We start from the raw sequence: 16,884 nt of genomic DNA on the forward strand, positions 1-16,884 counted from the left end.
CTTCCTTCCTTCCTTCCTTCCTTCCTTCCTTCCTTCCTTCCTTCCTTTCTTTTTCTCTCTCTCTGTCTTTCTACTTTGTAGGTTCTTTGTGGGTTCTTCTAACAATGTCTTCTCTGGCTCAACTGCCTTCTCTTTTCTAACCCCACTCAGTCTCTCTCAGCCTCTGCTGGCTTTTTATATTCCTCTCCTGTTCCCAGAAATCCAAGAGGCAACCCACCCTGAAGGTCATAGGGTCAAGCAGCTGTAAAGGCTAAGAATCCCCGAAGAGCCAGCTGACTAGGGAACCCTTTAGAGGGCCAGGAACACAAAACAATTCACACTACAGTGAGAGGCAGATCCTGAAGAAGGCAAAGTGGTGGACACCCATGAAGGGTTCAAAACCTGATGTGCCTCAGGCCCCTCAGGTAGGACCCCACCCAGGCCACCATCCCAGGCCTAAGACAGAATCTGGAAGAATCTTGAGTTCGATTTTGCTATAGAAGACTCAAGTTTTTTGTTTTTAGTTTTTTTGAGACAGGATTTCTCCGTGCAGCCCTGGCTATCCTAAGACTTGTCCTGTAGACCAGGCTGACCTCAAACTCGGAGATTCTCCTGCCTCTGCCTCCTGAGTGCAAGGACTAAAGGCATGCTCTTACGCCCAGCTCAATCTTAAGACTCAATCTTAAACTCGCAGCAAAATGTATTTTTTTCCATGTGTTATCACTAGCCCAGACTGAGTTTTAGGATGGAAGCTGGGCGTGGCGGCACATGCGTTCAGTGCGCTCAGGAGGCACAGCTGGGCCCACCTCTGACTTGGAGGCCAAGCTGACATATCAAATTCCGGGCCAGCCTCGGGTGAGACCCTGTCAAAAGTAAAAATAAAGAAAAGAGAAGAGTCAGGCTGGAAAGCAGGTGAAAGGACAGGCATCATCCTGCTCTTCCCTTTTCTGTATGGATCTGTGAGTCAGCGCTTTGCATGTGGAAGCCTCGGGAACTATTTTTACTTTCCCTAAGCCCGGGCTGAGCTTCTCCTCCAAGCAGAGCTTGAGGGAAGCTGGTCTTGCTTTTCATTTCATTGACCGTCAGTGTGCTAGAAATTAGACAGGACTGGTCACTGAATAAAATTGTTACACCGACCCCCACTTGGAAAAAGGGATCTTTTTAAAAAGAATTGTTTCGGAGAAGTAGCTTCCTAACTTGAAAAAAATTTTTTCTCACCCCCCTCTTTAAAATGGTATCAGCTCGCTCTTATGATGTCACCTAACGTGTGCTACAAGGCTATGTACAAAGTGTGCTTTTTAAAGTTGGAAGGAAATTAGAGCTGGAGCAATGACTCAGCGGCCAAGAACACTGGCTGTTCTTGCGAGGGGACACAGGTTCAAATCTCAGCACCCACGTGGTGGCTCCAGTTCCAAAGGGTGCTGGCCTCTGGGTACTTGTGTAAGCCACGAAAGTGCGTGCACACACACACACACACACACACCAAATAAATCTTTTCAAAATTCCCAAAAATAAAAATACCACTTAGGACCACTGGGCTTGTGAGATGGCCGTGTGCCACAAAGCCTGAGGACCCACGCTTGATCCTTAGGGCCCAGACACTGGCAGGAGACATATACATGTGTTTTATTTACTATGTGTTTTATATCTAACACACACACACACACACACACACATATATCTATATATATATATGTTATATATATTGAGGATTTTTTTTTTTTGAGACAGGGTCTCTCTATGTAGCCCAGGCTAGCCTTGAACTCACACGCCCAAGCCTTCTCTGCCTCCTGCGTGCTGGGACTAAAGGCACATGCCACCCCCCACCCAGCTTTGACCTTATTCTTTGAGAATGATGTTAGCACTCTAGCAGGCCCCTGCGTCCCCTCTGGAGTTTTCTTGTGGGATAGCCAGTCCTGACTGGCAGCAGGATCAGTTAGTTTTGTTTTTTCTTGGCCAGGTCAACAAATGACACGGCCCATGTCCTTTCTTGTTTGTTTCTGTTCCTAGAGTTTCATGCAGCCCCTGCTACCCTCAGATTCCGTCCTCAGAGAAGGAGAGCATCTGCCCTCCTGAATGCTTGCCTGTGTTGTGATTTTTCCTCAACACGGAGCAGCCTAGGAGACTGACTGGATGACTGTGTGAACTCTGTTCAGGCTTCAGAAGAAAACTCAGAATAAAACTCCCTAGATCCAGGAAACCTGAAGGATTTAGGTTTTTGTTTTGTTTGTTTTGGGGGGTGTTTTCTGAGACAGGGTTTCTCTGTGTAGCCCTGGCTATCCTGAAACTCTTTCTGTAGACCAGGCTGGCCTCACACTCGGAGATGCGCCTGCCTCTGCCTCCTGGGCTTTAGTGGTTTTTAAAGGCTTTGATTGGTGTGCCTTAGGGAACACAGAAGTGTCGAAGCTCTCTTGGCCACGCTGTGTCTGCAGCGGTCCGAACTTCACGCGTGGGAAGTTGCCCGTGAGCAGCTGGAGTTGGACTGACCTGATTCAGTGTCCACGGGCGTTTCCGCAGCTGCCGGGCCAGACTTGAGGAAAGGGCCCTGACGGCCTCCTTGTGGCTCCTCTCTCAGGGTCTGGGGAGCCAGGGCAGCTGGCTGAGCCAGGGCAGAACCTGTTGGATAAGGAGGAGGCGGCTTCAAACACAAGCGCCTCTGAGCTTCTGATGCTTCCTCCAGCCGCTCTCTCGTGCCCTCTGGCCCCCAAGAATGCAGGCTCCGGGGTTTGTGGAGTTTGCACGACTCCCAAGGTCACGGCACTCTCAAGGGCTGATACCTGAAGCCAAGTTGGTCAAGATCAAAGCTGTGCCCAGCCTGGGGCCCCAGGGGCAGCTTTCCGCCTCCTGGGCTGGGGGTGCTGGGGGGAAGGCCTCTCTGTTTGCACACCTGAGCACACTGAGGCAGCTGGACCCTTCCCAGCTTGCACCGCCAGGCTCGGAGACCTCCTCATTCCCAGCCAGGAGTAGGGGGGTCCTGCTGCTCACACACGACCTTGGCTGGGGGGCTGGGGGGCTGGGAGTCTGCACTAAGGGGTGCTGGGGTGGGGGGTGCTGGGTGCTGGGTGCTGGGGTGGAGGGTGGGGGGTGGAGGGTGGGGGGACGCTGGGGTGGAGGGTGGGGGGCACCACTGTGCCCGGCAGGGTGCAGCTTCGAAGCTGAGCTTGCAGATACTAAGCGAGGTCACTGAGGAGCCCTGCAGGGCTGAGGCAGCTCCCGGGGACAGGGCACAGGGTGGCTCACCAGAAAACATGCGCGCCCCAGCCAGGGCTGGCCCGGGAATCTCCCACGAGCGGCGTGGGTGGAAGGAGAGCAGAGGGGTGAGAAGCTGAGACCCCCCAACTCCTAGACCTCACACCTGAGCTTGGGTGGGGTCATAGCAGGTGACACACGTACCCTAGGTTCCTCTCCTGTGTCACCCCAGCCTTTCCTGAGCGCTCACCCCACCCCCAAGAGCTCTCAGGTAACAGCCCGATCCGGCCGGCTGTGCATATGGCTCTGTGTTGTTTGAGTAGTTTCACGTGAACACAGACAGAAGGCATAAAGGTTCAGGTTCATTTGACCCTCCCGGCTCTTGAAATCACCCCTGGCTGACAGATCAGAAGGCTGCGCCAGAACGGTTAGGCCACCTAACTCACCCAGTTGATAACTCTGGTTACCCTACTTTTTTTCTTCTTCCTTATTCATGCCGCTGGGTATCAAGGCCAGAGCCTTGCAAGTACTCTACCAGTGAGCAACTTAGCCCCAGAGTCTATGGTCTTAACTATACCGTGCTAATAACACACACACACACACACACACACACACACACACACACACCTCCATTGCCATTACCAGATCTGCCAGCCATCTTATCGGGACCCTCCCCCAGCAGGCAGCCCACATCTGTGCCTGTTTGTAGCCAGGCCTACGGGGTGCAGAAGGAGGGGCCCACGGCGATAGGGCCCCTTTAAAGGCCCACCGGCTTGGCAGGCCCTCACCTTCTGCTGTCTGAACTGCCAGCTGCTACCCACACCAGCTACGCCAGCCACCATGGAGAAGGCCCTCGCCCTTCTGCTCACAGCCCTCCTTGCGGCAGCCTATGCCGCTCCTGGCCCCCGGAATCTCTTCATCAACCTGGTAAGGCGTCTCTGGGGAGCCCTCGGCGTCTTGGGGTTCTGTAAGCTCGGCTTCCGCTCAGCTAGGCTGTCGCCCCTCAGGTTCTCAGCTTTGTCGGAACACATAAAGGCCTTTCTCCAGGCCGTCATCCCAAGAGGGGCTGGGAGGATGCTCTCTCCAAAGCCAGAAGAACCCCAGGGCTTGTCAGGGCCCCTGGATGGGAAGGTCACATGGCTCAAAAACAGACAGCCTTCTAAGAAACGTCGTGACAACGATCCTGGCCTCTACAGTCCAATGATATCTTTCCATGTGCCCAGCACAGCTCTAAGCACCCAGGGAATGTGCGGTTAGACCTCAGAGGACAGCAGAGAACCAGGTGCCTACCCGAGCTTCAGAGCTCAGAGGCAGGGGAAGCCGGAACCCATGCTGCCTTCCCATCATGCTTCAGTGGAGCAAGGCCTTGCATGGCCAGCAGCCCCGGGGGCAGGCTTGGGAGGTGGGCTAGTCGGGGACAGCCCAGAAATCTGTGGAGATGTCTGTTGGGCAAGGGGCGCATCTTCTGTTTGCATGAGACAGGATTTCATTGTGTAGCCATGGTTTTCCTGGAGCTTGCTTTGTAGACCAGGCTAGCCTCGCCTTAGACTCAGAGAAAGGCACCTGCCTCTGCCTGTCTAGTGCCAGCATTAAAGGCTGGTACCTCTGTGCCCAGTAACTGTGGGGTGCTGTGTAGAGATGGCTCCTCAAAGCATCGGGGGAAGCCGGGCATGGCAATGCTTGTCTGTGATTCCACCACTGGGGAGGCTGAGGCAGAGGGTCAAAGGTCGAGGCCAGCCTGGGCCACATAATTTCAGGCCTGCCTGAGAGGAAGGAAGGGAATTCGGGAGACCCTGCTTTGGGGGCCACCTGCACAGGGCAGCAGGACACCAAGGTGCCAGTGGCCGGTCAGGGTCAGCAGGGAGCGGCCAGGAGCTGCAGCCCGGGACAGCTTCTCTGCCACCCTCTACCTCCTGACCTAGAGGGGAGCACAGCGGCCCCCTTCACACACACCTCACTGTGCTGGGGTGGGGTAAGGTCCGGAGAAGGGGCGTGGGGCGAGGGGTCAGGCTGACGGGTCGTCCCCACAGGATGAGGGCGAGATCTGCTTAAACAGCATGCAGTGCAAGAGCAGATGCTGCCAACACAACACGATCCTGGGTATTGCCCGGTGCACACACAAGGCCTGGGAAAACAGCGAGTGCTCCCCAAAGGTTGGTGCCCCGGGAGGCCTGGGGATGGCGGGGGGGGGGGACCCTGGGTGGGTGTGTGGGGCCGGGCTGTTCCCATTCCACAGGTGGGTAAGTAGAGGCTCCTCTGAGCCAGCAAGTTGGGAAGGCTGTTGGAGGAGGCCCCCTGCTGAGGGACGGGTGCTCGGGTTCCAGGCGGGTGGGCAGCTCAGGCTCACGGAGACTCCGAGCCCTCTGTGACCCTGCTGTCCCTGCCTCTGCAGACACTGTATGGGATTTACTATCGGTGTCCCTGTGAGCGGGGCCTGACCTGTGAGGGCGACAGGAGCATCATTGGCGCCATCACCAACACCAACTACGGCATCTGCCTTGACACCGGGCGCTCCAAGCAGTGAGACAGCGCCAGAAGCTGGGCCCAGGGGGGGCACCTCTCCCTCCCCTCCCCCCCCCGTCCCTCCTGAGCCAGCTGTTGGCAATTAAAGTCCTCCCGCAACCTTGCCCACCTCTGCCTGTCCTTGCTGTGCAAGAAGAACCCTCACAAAGCCTGTGTCTACCGGGCTGGGGTCCCACAGGCCAGGGGGAGGGGGAGGCGGGGCCAGGCAGCCTGGTGAATAGGCAGGCCCCGGGCCTGAGCCCCCGGGGACAGACAGGCAGGTGCAGACAGCACAGGCCTGTCCCGCTGTCCTGGCTCTCCCTCCTCTCGGGGACCCCCTTGCAGTGTGTCAGCGAGCTGACCCCACTCATGTGCTCACAGGTCTGACCACTAACAGCTGCAGTGGGCTAACCCTTTCTAGGAAGCCCGCTCCAGTGACCCTGAGAGGAAGGAGTTATCATCTCTACTTCATAAAGATACTGAATTCAGCCGGGTGGTGGCCGAAGCCTTTAATCCCAGCACTCACTCTGGAGGCAGAGGCAGGCAGACCCTGAGGCCAGCCTGGTCTATAGTGAGTTCTAGGACAGCCAGGGCTGCACAGTAAAACCATGTCTCAAAAAAAATTATATATATATTTGTGTTCTCTGGAGAGCCATCAAATATTAGTTAGGGCCAGTGGGCTGACCCAGTAGGTAAGGCGTTTGCCACGAAGCCAGGTTGAGTTTGTTCCTAGGGACACACATGTTAGAAGAAAAATCCTCTGACAACCGCACCTGTGACATGAGGCCACACACACACACACACACACACACACACACACACACACATACATATTCATACACTCATACATATTCATTTATACTCACACACATACACTCATTCACACAAATGCACACACAAGGGCTGGAGAGATGGCTCAGTGGTTGAGAGCACTGTCTGTTCTTCCAGAGGTTCTGAGTTCAATTCCCAGCAACCACATGGCTGCTCACAGCAATCTGTACTGGAATCTGCTGCCCTCTTCTGGCCTGCAGGTGATCTACAGATAGAACCCACATACATGTAAAACAAAAACAAAAAACCACATATATACATGAATGAATGAGTGAATGAATGAATTCATGAATGAATGAGCTAAATAAATAAATGTGATTTAAAACCTACAAGCTAATGAGGAAGCAGGAAGGCTGAAGGAGAAGCTAGCTGACCCCTGGGCCGAGATGCTGGGGGAGAAGTCATGCAAGGCATGGGTGTCAAAACACACGGGCTCTTCCGGCCCAACAGTCTGCAAGTCATTACAGGCTCGTTACATGGGTCACCTACGCCTCAGCACCCCAAAAGTCCAGAGACAGGAAGTGTCGGCCTGAGTCTTCGAGTTGGGGCCCCTCCTAGCCAGCACCCCTCTTCACCAGATTCTGAAGCAGGGAGCAGGAGGATGAGGAGGATGAACTGTCCTTGCCACCTTCTCTCCCTCTTTGCTAAGAACCTCTAGTCTGGTGGTTCTCCACCCCTGTTGAGACCCTTTTCGGGGGTCAAAGGACAGTTTCATAGGATCCCATTCCGGATGTCCTGCCTATCAGATGCTTACATTTCGATTCATAACGGTAGCAAAGTTACGGTTCTGAAGTAGCAACGAAAACAATCATGTGCTTGGGGGTCACCTCAACATGGGGATCTGTATTAGCTTTGAGACAGGGTCTCACTGTGTAGCCCTGGCTGGCCTAGAACTCATAGAAATCCATGTGCCTCTACTCCTGAGTTGTTGGGACTAAATGCCGGGCACTTACTTGTTTGTTTTGTGGGGGAAGAAGAACATACAAATGTTCGGAGGTCAGAGGTCAGCTTCAAGGGTCAGTTCTCTACTGCCATGAGAGGGTCCTAGGGGTCAAGCCCGGGTTGTCAGGCTTTGAAGTGAGCCCCTGCTGAGCCTCCTTGCCAGCCCGGGGCATGTCTGTGTGAATCCAGGCTTGCTGGGAAAAGGTGTGCTTGCTCAGACAGCCACAGACCTCCGATTCTGTGGAGACCAACTCCCTTCACACGCCTGGACACCAAAGATACTTCCCTCACGCCCTGAAGAGTGTAAGACACCGAGACACTGCGGTCAGTCTGGAGAGGCTAACGCCTGCCTGGCTCTCTCTCGAGGCTCAGTGTGACTGTTACCTCTGCGGCTGAGCTGCTTCCGGGTACCCAAAGCTCCTTCTGCTGGGCCTTTGTCCTCCTTCCTCCATCCTGGAGCCCGTGTTACCTGAGCAGCAGCAAGCCCGGCTCTGGGAGAAGGATCACGACTTGTGAGCCGTGGCCACCCAGCCTCCCTTGCAGCTAGGGTTGGTCTGTCCAATTGTGGTGCTGTGCAGAGGGTTCTCAGCCTCCCTAATGCGGAGAAAAGTGAGTCATACCTAGTGTGTGCTCAACAAAGTGTTCGGAGCCCCGTGAGCTCAGGGCAGGGGCTGTGGTGTACCCCGGTTTTTGTGACGGCCATAGGCCAGACCCGAGGAGACGTCCTAGCCCCAGCTTTCCTGTTAGGCCACTTTCAGCTTTCTCCTGCCAGCCGGAGAGGCTGTACTGTGTAATCAAAGTCCGGGGAGGAAAGGTCCTGGGCTAACCACAGAGACAACCAGGAGGCACAGCAATGGGCGCAGGCGGGTCTCTCCTCCCAGCCAAACCGCCAACTCCAGGAGTGCAGCTGCACAGGGTTGAAGTTCACTCAAGGGAGGCTGGACAGGGCGGGTCACGTGACAGCACGCTCTGATAGCACCTCTGATAGTCCCAGCAAGGCTCACAGCCAACTGTATGCAATTCTGCCCTGATTGCTTGAGGCCTGGAGGGGGGCGGGGAGTGGTCTCAGGGAGAGGATGGAGTAGATTAGGAGGGGCGCCATCTTGGCAGCCATGGGGGAATTGGGGTCACCCATGCTCCTGTCAGGAGCCCCTCACCCCTCACTCCTGCATTGTAAGTACACAATGAGCTTTGGTGGAACGGGGCTTTGGCTCATTGTCAGGACCTTATTTACGAGCAGGAGATAGATGTTTTAGTTCTTTCCCATCCCGTCCCCATCCCGTCCCCATCCCGTCCCAGGGACAGAATTCTTGTTTCGCTGTAGGAAGTCCATGTCCCGGAAACAACAGAGGCCCCCGGAGAGGCAGGCATTCATTTCACTGCCAGAGGAAGCCTCCAGCCCTAGGAGAAGAAACCCCAGCTCAACTCCCTTGGCTTCGTGATCCCAGAGCTCAGAAGGCCGAGGCAGGGGCGTCAGGAATTCAGCACCAGTTTGAGCCCAGCCTCCTGAGTGCTGGATTACAGGCGTGCACCACCATGCCCAGGAAAGGTGGGTTTTTGCTTGCACGGTGTTTGCTGAGTCCAAGGCTATCGTCTGTGCGGTGACTTGAAAATCCGGATCTCCCATAGTTCCCAGGGCCACAGCGTCGGGAGAGGACTGGACAATCAAGCACTTTCTAGGTGCCCACGGACGGTGAAGACAGCCTTCCGCTGCTGATGGTGCCAGCTACGCTCAGCGCCTCGCAGGTCTATGGGTTCCAGCGTGGAGTGCTTGGTGGGAGACAGACAGCGACGGGACGCCCCCTAGTGGCTGGAAGAGTCGAGCGAGCATCTCCGGCGTGAGTAGTAAGTGTGGAAAGATGGAAGAAAAACTAAGGGAGTAATGGTGTCATTTTAAGAAGGAGGCCTTTCTAGCCTAGGCTGGCCCGGAACGTGACGCAACCCTCTGCCTCCGCCTTCCCGCTGCATCTGGCTTATGCACGTGGACGTTAGTGTGCGGCTCTGACGCCCACAGGGGAGTAACCTATTGGCATTTCAATGTCCCGGGGCAGAGAAGCCTGTACGTCTGTAGCTAGTGATGGCCGCAGAGCGACAGGCAGAGAAACGAGCCATCGTCACAGCCAGGCTGGTGGAAGGCAGGTCTGACACATGGGTTCGCACACACAAGTTAATGCATTGATTGACTGAAAGAGAGAGAGAAGAAAGAAATGGGCGTTTGAAAAGTCTTTGAGCCCAGGATAGAACACAGTCTGCTCAGCTACAAGTCACGGAAATACCTGAGAGTGGCCAAGGAGCCGGCTGTTGTGGCCCGTGCCTTTAATGCCTGAACTCAGGAGGCAGAGCCTGGTGGAGCTCGTGAGTTCAAGACCAGCCTGGCCTACATAGCTAATAGCTAGGATGACATAGTGAGGCCCTGTCTCAAAAAATAAAAAAAAAAAAATGCTTATTTATTAAGCCAGCTATCTGGCTGAAGGTATGGCATGGTCCAGGCTACTCCCACACTCCCCTGCTGGAGAAGAAGAAGGGAAGATATTTCATCTTAATAACTCTTTACTCTTAGTTATATTTATTTACTTATTGGGCTGGCAGACTCATGGCTTTGGAGTTACTGGCCCTTGTGATCCACTCAGCGTGGGTGCCAGGAACTGGACGCTGGAGGAGCAGGAAGCTCTGTTAACTCCTGAGCCCTCTCTCCAGCCTCACGTTCTTTTTTTGTTTTGTTTTGTTTTGTTTGTCTTTGAGACAGGGTTTCTCTGTGTAGCCCTGGCTGTCCTGGAACCCACTCTGTAGACCAGGCTGGCCTCGAACTCACAGAGATCCACTTGCCTCTGCCTCCCAAATGCTGGAATTAAAGGTGTGTGCTAACCATGTCCAGTTAGCCTGACATTCTTGTGTTAAATTTTTAAAATTAATTTTGTGTGTGAAACACCCACACATACATGCACACATGCTGTGCTTCACATGTGAGTGTCAGAGGACAACTTTTAGGAGTCCCTCTCTCCCACCATGTGGCACCTAGAGAAAGAACCCAGGTCATTAGGCAGCAAGTGCCTTCCCCAGCTGAGCCATCCTATTAGCCCACATTCTTGCATCTATACATCCCTACAGGTTTGAACACACTCCCGGTAACCTCAACCCTTCTGTTTCCCCCACAAAGGATTCCCCTGCTCTGTGCCCCCCCAGCCTCATTTCCCCACCCTGCTCCTTCCCATGAAACTCCCCATCCCTCCATCTCTCTATCCCTCACTCCATCCCTCCATCCTTCCATCCCTCCATTCCTCCATCCCTCTATCCTTCCATCCCTCCTCCATCCATCTCTCCATCCTTCCATCTCTCATCCTTGTACCCTCCCTCCCTCTATCTTCCTCCCTCCCTCTATCCTTCCCTCCTCCATCTCTCCATCCCTCATCCATCTCTCCATCTCTCTATCCCTTCATCCCTCTATCCCTCCATCCCTCTATCTTTCCATCTCTCCATCCCTCCCAACCCTAGTCCCACCAAGGCTTTAGCCAAAACCAAAGCCTGGGGTGGGGGGAGAGAGCCCTTTGTGCCTCAGTCTCCTCTTCTGCCTTCCCCACAAAGGGCAGACAGACACCAGAGCCAGGAAGTGACTTTAATGCTAGGGGGGAGGAAGGGGGGTGGCACCCGGGAAGAGACACCCAGGGGTGGAGGAGGGCCGAGCAGCAGCAGTGATCTCCTCTAGATCATTTGGCACCGGCGGGGGCACATGGAGTCCTTGGAATGGCAGCTCAAGCCCATGCGGCAGGGACATACGATGTTCAGGCTCCTCTTGGTCTGTGGGAGGAAAAGGGCATCACACCTCTCGGGGATGGGGCAGGAGGGGGATAGTGGTGGGAGATGTCCTAGCCCGAGGTTCCACACCCTATGACACAGACTGTGCCAGTCAGTTTCCTCGTCTGTCCAGGGGGCGGATAAAAGCAGCTGCCATGGTTTCTCTTATTTATTTATTTATTTTACTTCAGCTGTTTGCCTGCATGCCTGTTAGATCACCTGGAGCCGCCGGGTGGGGGCTGGGAACTGGGCCCCACCCTCCGAGAGCGTAGGTGCTCTTTGTGGGGAGCCATCTCTCCAGCCCCCTGGGGCCCTGGCAGTGGGCCAGGTGGGAATATCTCCTTCCTAGAAGACTTTGTGCCCAGGGCCCTCGAGTGGGAACAAGACATTCTGTGCCTTTGCATCTTCTAGTTGACAACAGCCCACCTGAATGAGCCCTGCGAACTTTCCCCAGCCGCCTCATGGAGAAGGAAACCAAAGGGCAGGGCAGTCCTAAGGGCAGGAAGTCGGGGAGCCAGGATGCAAGCTTGGATCTTACTGGGTAGCTGAGGTCCCAGCTGGCCTCGCAGGCCTCCCAGGCAACCAGGACATGGTGACAGGGAGATGAACATTAGGATGGGGAAGCGTGTCTTCTCCCATCCTCACATCAGGGATGGCAAGGAAAAGATCCTCATTCACCAAGCTTCTGTTGAGCTTCTACTATGTGGCTAAGCCAGGGATGAGGTTTTGCTGGGGGATGAGCCTCTGCAGGCTCCCCTATGGGAGGCAGCCCAGAATGTGGGGATAAGGCTTAGAAGAGAGATGGCTGGATAAGGAGAGGTTGGTAGCGGGGGAAGGGCACCCCAGGAGGCGGGGGCAGCCGTGTATTTCCGTCCCCACGTTCCCTGCTTGTCTCACCTGGGGCAGGCACGGGGTGCCCACGCGGGACTTGGAGGAGCAGAAGGCCCCGTTTCTCTCCAGGTCGATGAGACAACAGTCACTTGTGCACTGGGTATAATGGACACATTTGTCTCCGTTCGCCTGTGGAAATAACCCCTTGGTCACCGGCTCTTGTCTATGGAAGGATGAAGGAGGTCTTGGCACTGCCCAAGAACCCAGGGGTCCAGGAAGAGAAGCCACAAGACAGTCTCTTCTGACCCCACCCCTGTGTCCCGCTCCCGAAGCAGGACTTGGTTGAGCAAAAGAATCAGGAGCTGGGTATCAGTTGGTTCCCTCTGCACCCCATTTCCTGCCCCTCCCCTTCATGGCTCCCAGGCCACATTCTGACTACTTAGTGGGAATGGAGAGGGGGTGGCAAGATGGCTCAGCCAGCAAAGGTGCTTGCTGTGTGAGCTGGGTTACCTGAGTTCAGTCCCAGGGCTGAGTAAAGATAGGAGAAAATGGACTCCATTGAGATGCCTCTGACCCCATGCGAACAGACTTGGGAGGAAAGAGAGGAAGGAGGGAGGGAGGGAAGAAGGGAAGGAAGGGAGAAGGAAGGAAAAAAGGAGGAAGGGAAGGAGGGAGGGAGGGAATAAAGGAAAGAGGGAAGGAAGAAAGGAAAGAAGAAAAGGAAGGAGGGAGGGAAAGAGGGAAGAAAGAGGGAGGGAGGGAGGGAAGGAAGGAAGGAAGGAAGGAAGGAAGGAAGGAAGGAAAGGAGGGAGAGAAGGAAGGAGGGAGGGAGAGAAGGAAGAAAGAAGGAGGGAAGGAAGGAAAAAAGAAGGGCGAGAAGATGGAGGAGGGAAGGAAGGAAGGTGAGAGGGAAGGAAGGGGGAGCCCAGGGGTGAGCTCTCAGTAGATGGGGCCCTGGCCAGGGTGCTGGTCTCCAGTCCAGGAAAGGTGAAGTGCATGGGGTCTTCCCGCACCTCCAGCCAGGGCCTGGCTCCCCAGTGAAGGGGGCTCCCCACGCTGTCAGCACAGGGAGCCCGGGACGCTGCTCACCTTTTTATGGTTTGAGCTTTCGTTGAGGCTCGGTGGCAGGGTCCAGGCAAACAATGCCAGCATGGTGACGAAGGCCTGAGTGAAGGCCATAGCCTGGGCGGCCGAGAGCTTCCTCAGCACTGCTGGGGAACAAGTCCCTGTCACTGTGGGGGTGGTAGACAGCCAGCGTGGGCCCGATGGTCACAGGTTGTCCTGCTCAGTCGATGTGGGGTGAGGACTGCTAACCCCCAGCTTAGGCCTTGGCAGCCCCTCAGGGGATGGAGGGAGGAGAAGGCGCTGGACCAGCAGGGCCTTTGTGATGTGGGGCCTTATACGGGCCACTTCCAAACACAAACTGTAAAGAAAACTTCCTTTAAAGTGTTGGGGCTGGAGAGACGGCTCAATGGTTAAGAGCACTGGCTGCTCTTCCAGAGGACTCGGGTTCAATTCCCAGCAACCACATGGCAGCTCACCACTGTCTGTAACTCTAGTTCCAGGGGACCTGACACCCTCACACAGACATACATGCAGGCTAACACCAATGCACAAAATTTTTTTTAATAAATTATTTTAAAAAAAGTTACCTAAGGGGTATGCATGACTGGAGAGCTGGCTCAGCAGTTGAGAGCACTGGCTGACCTTGGAGAGGACCTGGGTTTGGGTCCTCTCCCAAACCCAGGACACGGTGGCTCACAGCAGTCTGTAACTCCAGTTCTGGGGGTGACAGTGCCTTCTCTGACTGCCAACGGCACCTGGCACACACATGGGGCGCAGACAAATGGACAGGCAAAACATTCATACATGTAAAGTAAATGTTTTAATGTTTATATTTTGTTTGTTTGGTTTTGGTTTTGGTTTTTCCAGACAGGGTTTCTCTGTGTAGCCCTGGATGTCCTGCAACTCACTCTGTGGACCAGGCTGGTCTCAAACTCAGAGACCCACCTGCCTCTGCCTCCTGACTGCTGGGAACGAAGGTGTGCACCACCATGCCCAGCCTTTTTATTTTTTAAAAACACCTTGGAAACCAAGCATGTGGGCCACAGCTGTAGTCCTAGCACTGGGGAGGTGGAGGCAGGCAGGTTAGGGGTTCAAGGTCCATCTTGGCTACCAGTGAGTTTGGAATCAGCCTGAGCTACATGTTTTTAAAAAACAAAACAAGGCAGGCGGGTCAGCAGAGGCAGACAGATCTGACTTTGGGGCCAGCTTAGTCTACAGAGCAAGTTCCAGGACAGCCAAGGCTACACAGAGAAATCCTGTATCAAAAACCAAAACCAAACCAACTAAACAAACAAGAAAGTAAATAAACAACAAACAAACAAAAACCCAGGGAATGGGGATGAGTCATCCAGCATCCACAAAGCCAAGAGTTTGATCCCTGTTACCACACAAGCTGAGAGGGTGCCGCAACCGGTAATCCCAGCGTTCCAGAGCCGGTCAGTTTGAGTCTAGCCTGGTCTACAAGGACCATCTCAAGAGTCCTTGAAGTGGGAGGCAGAGCCGCCAAGCTCCGAGAGGAACCAGGGCCAGAACACTTGGAAGGAAAGAGAAGACCGTGGCAAGATCCTACCCAGAATGCCCGGGGCAGCCAAGGGTTCCTGCAGGAGGCTGATGGGACACCTCGCTTGGCGTTACTGGGGATGTGGGGTTTGGCCGGAGAACCAGGGGAGTTCCGGGCAGGGACGAACGGAGCAAAGCCCGTGAGAAGTGAGAATGTGCAAAGTGAGAATGTGAAAGGCTGTGGGGCGGGGTGTGGGGGCAAGTGGGCCGTGCCGCCAGCGAAGCCGGCCTGGAGCAAGAGTGAGGTTGAGACGTGTCCAGACCCTGAAACATGTCATCCTGAGACCGGCAGGAAGGAGGACTGTCCCTCCCTGTTCTGGACCCAAGTGCCCCGTGCACATGGCCTTGCCACCACCACCGCTGCCACCTTTGAGGTAGCCACGTGGCCTGGTGACCAGGGTCCAGACTGAGACCAGTTTCCTTATGTTCAGCTAGCGCCTGGAATTCCTCTTCATGCCAGTGAAGCATTCCACCCCAGCCAGCGACGGACACTCACCCCCAAACCCCCACCCACTTCCCCAAGGTTGATGTCACTCATTCCCCTCAATACAGGAGAGCCTGTTTCACCCGAGCCCAGCTGAGGTGTTTCCTCGGGTACAGGGTGAGGCTGGTTGGACTGGTCTGTGAGGACAGCAGCCTTGAAGGACAGCGGGTGCCAACTCCCAGCCGCCCCCACTACCCCTAGACACATCCCTGTGATGGGCAGGACTGGGACACTCGGTGGTGCCCTCCCGTCTCTCGAGGGACCTGCTGACCCAGCTCTTGGTGGGAGCAACCAGGAGGGAGCCACGTGAGCGGACCAAGCCGTTCCCCAGCCCTGCTGGTTTCAGCCCCTGTATGTCAGCCTGGAAGACGGGTGGACAGTCCTACCTGGTAGCCAGGTATGCTGTCTTGTAACCTGACTAACGGCAGGGGCGTTCCTCAGGAGGGCCAAGGGGGCTCTGTGTAACCTCTGTGCTCAGGCTGGGATGGAAGGGTTGGTTGGTTTGTTTGTTTGGGGTTTTTGTTTGTTTGTTTTTAATGGGAGGAAGACACATACCACAGTGAGAACATGGGATTAAAGAGGACAATGGAGCCTTTCTCTCCTGCCATTTAGGTGCTAGGTCACCAGTCTTGGCTGCAAGCACCTTTAACTGCTGAGCCTTCCCAACAGCCATCTTTCAGTGTCTCTGAGGCAAGGGTCTCATGGGACTTGAACTCCTGATCCTCTTGCCTCTGCCTCCCAGGAGCCAGGATTACAGGCAAGGGCCTCTATGCCCAATTTACCACAGGAAACAGATTTTTGGTGCTTTAGTTTTGTTCTAAGATAGAGTTCCACTCTGTACCCAGGCTGGCCTGGAACTCTAGGAGTGACCCAGCAGCTGGTTTCCACTGCCCCCTTGTGGACACCAACGGTTCCACCACTGTACCTCGCCCCTGGTCTTTCCAGCCAATCGTGGGACTTCCCTGGAATTCCATTGTTTGTTTTCAAGGCAGGGTTTCCCTGTGTAGCCCTGGCTGTCCTGGACTCTCTTTGTAGACCAGGCTGGCCTCGAACTCTCAGAGCTCCGCCTGCCTCTGCCTCCCTGAGTGTTGGGATCACGGGTGCGCTGCAGCGTTCCAGCTTATTCCGGGGATTCTTAAGTGACTCCCTCCCCGCTCAGAGGGTGTTGAGGCCCCAAAGGACTGGTCACGCAATGCTAGCCTGAGGATCCATTTTGAAGAAGTCACTTACACAGCAGTGGATGACAGAATCCGCCCAGAGTCCCTGAAGTTGGTGTGCCCCCCCAAGCTCCAGGAGGGCAGAGAGAGGCTGAGCTGGCTGTAGAGAAGGCAGGGACAAAATAACCACTTCCAGAGGGTTCTACAGCAGCCTCTGCCCTCCCTTAATCCTGCTCTGTGAGATCAGCCAGGTTGAGCCACACCCCCGGAAGCTGGAGCCTGAGGTCCTCCGAGCACAATGGCCGCCATGTTCACGAGATTGGCTGTGCTTGCTGGGGAGGAAACAGCATCAGGCCTGCTGACTGCTTCCTCAGAGCGGGGCCGGGAGGGTCACTGTGTGGTCATCTGAGAGTCCAGCCACCTTCCGCGCCTCTTGCCATTCGGATGCAGTTCTGCCCTAATCCCACAAGGCCTGGGCCTGGGCGGGGGTCAGAGTGTGTCAGCTGGGAACGGAACTGGGTGGGGCTAGGCTACCTGGCCCTCTCCATGCTG

At 55.1% G+C, this 16,884-nt stretch overlaps 2 protein-coding genes across 2 annotated transcripts; one reads left to right on the forward strand and one right to left on the reverse strand.

The window, feature by feature from the left end:
* Window positions 1–3,940: 3,940 nt before the first annotated feature.
* LOC129676721 (colipase) lies at window positions 3,941–5,795 on the forward strand. Its single transcript, XM_055607253.1, has 3 exons — window positions 3,941–4,095; window positions 5,199–5,321; window positions 5,561–5,795. Exons 1-3 carry the CDS (start codon window positions 4,009–4,011, stop codon window positions 5,690–5,692), a joined length of 342 nt encoding a protein of 113 aa, XP_055463228.1. The 5' UTR covers window positions 3,941–4,008; the 3' UTR covers window positions 5,693–5,795.
* A 5,347-nt stretch (window positions 5,796–11,142) lies between these two features.
* Window positions 11,143–13,245, reverse strand: Clpsl2 (colipase like 2). The gene is made up of 3 exons (XM_055606960.1): window positions 13,156–13,245; window positions 12,133–12,255; window positions 11,143–11,238 (listed from the first exon to the last, which is right to left on the reverse strand). The coding sequence occupies exons 1-3, from the start codon at window positions 13,243–13,245 to the stop codon at window positions 11,143–11,145; spliced, it is 309 nt and encodes a 102-aa protein (XP_055462935.1).
* Window positions 13,246–16,884: the final 3,639 nt, after the last annotated feature.

The sequence above is a fragment of the Psammomys obesus genome, unplaced genomic scaffold, assembly GCF_907164565.1.
Source record: "Psammomys obesus unplaced genomic scaffold, mPsaObe1.curated_primary_1811, whole genome shotgun sequence".
NCBI classification, from domain to species: Eukaryota; Metazoa; Chordata; class Mammalia; order Rodentia; family Muridae; genus Psammomys; species Psammomys obesus.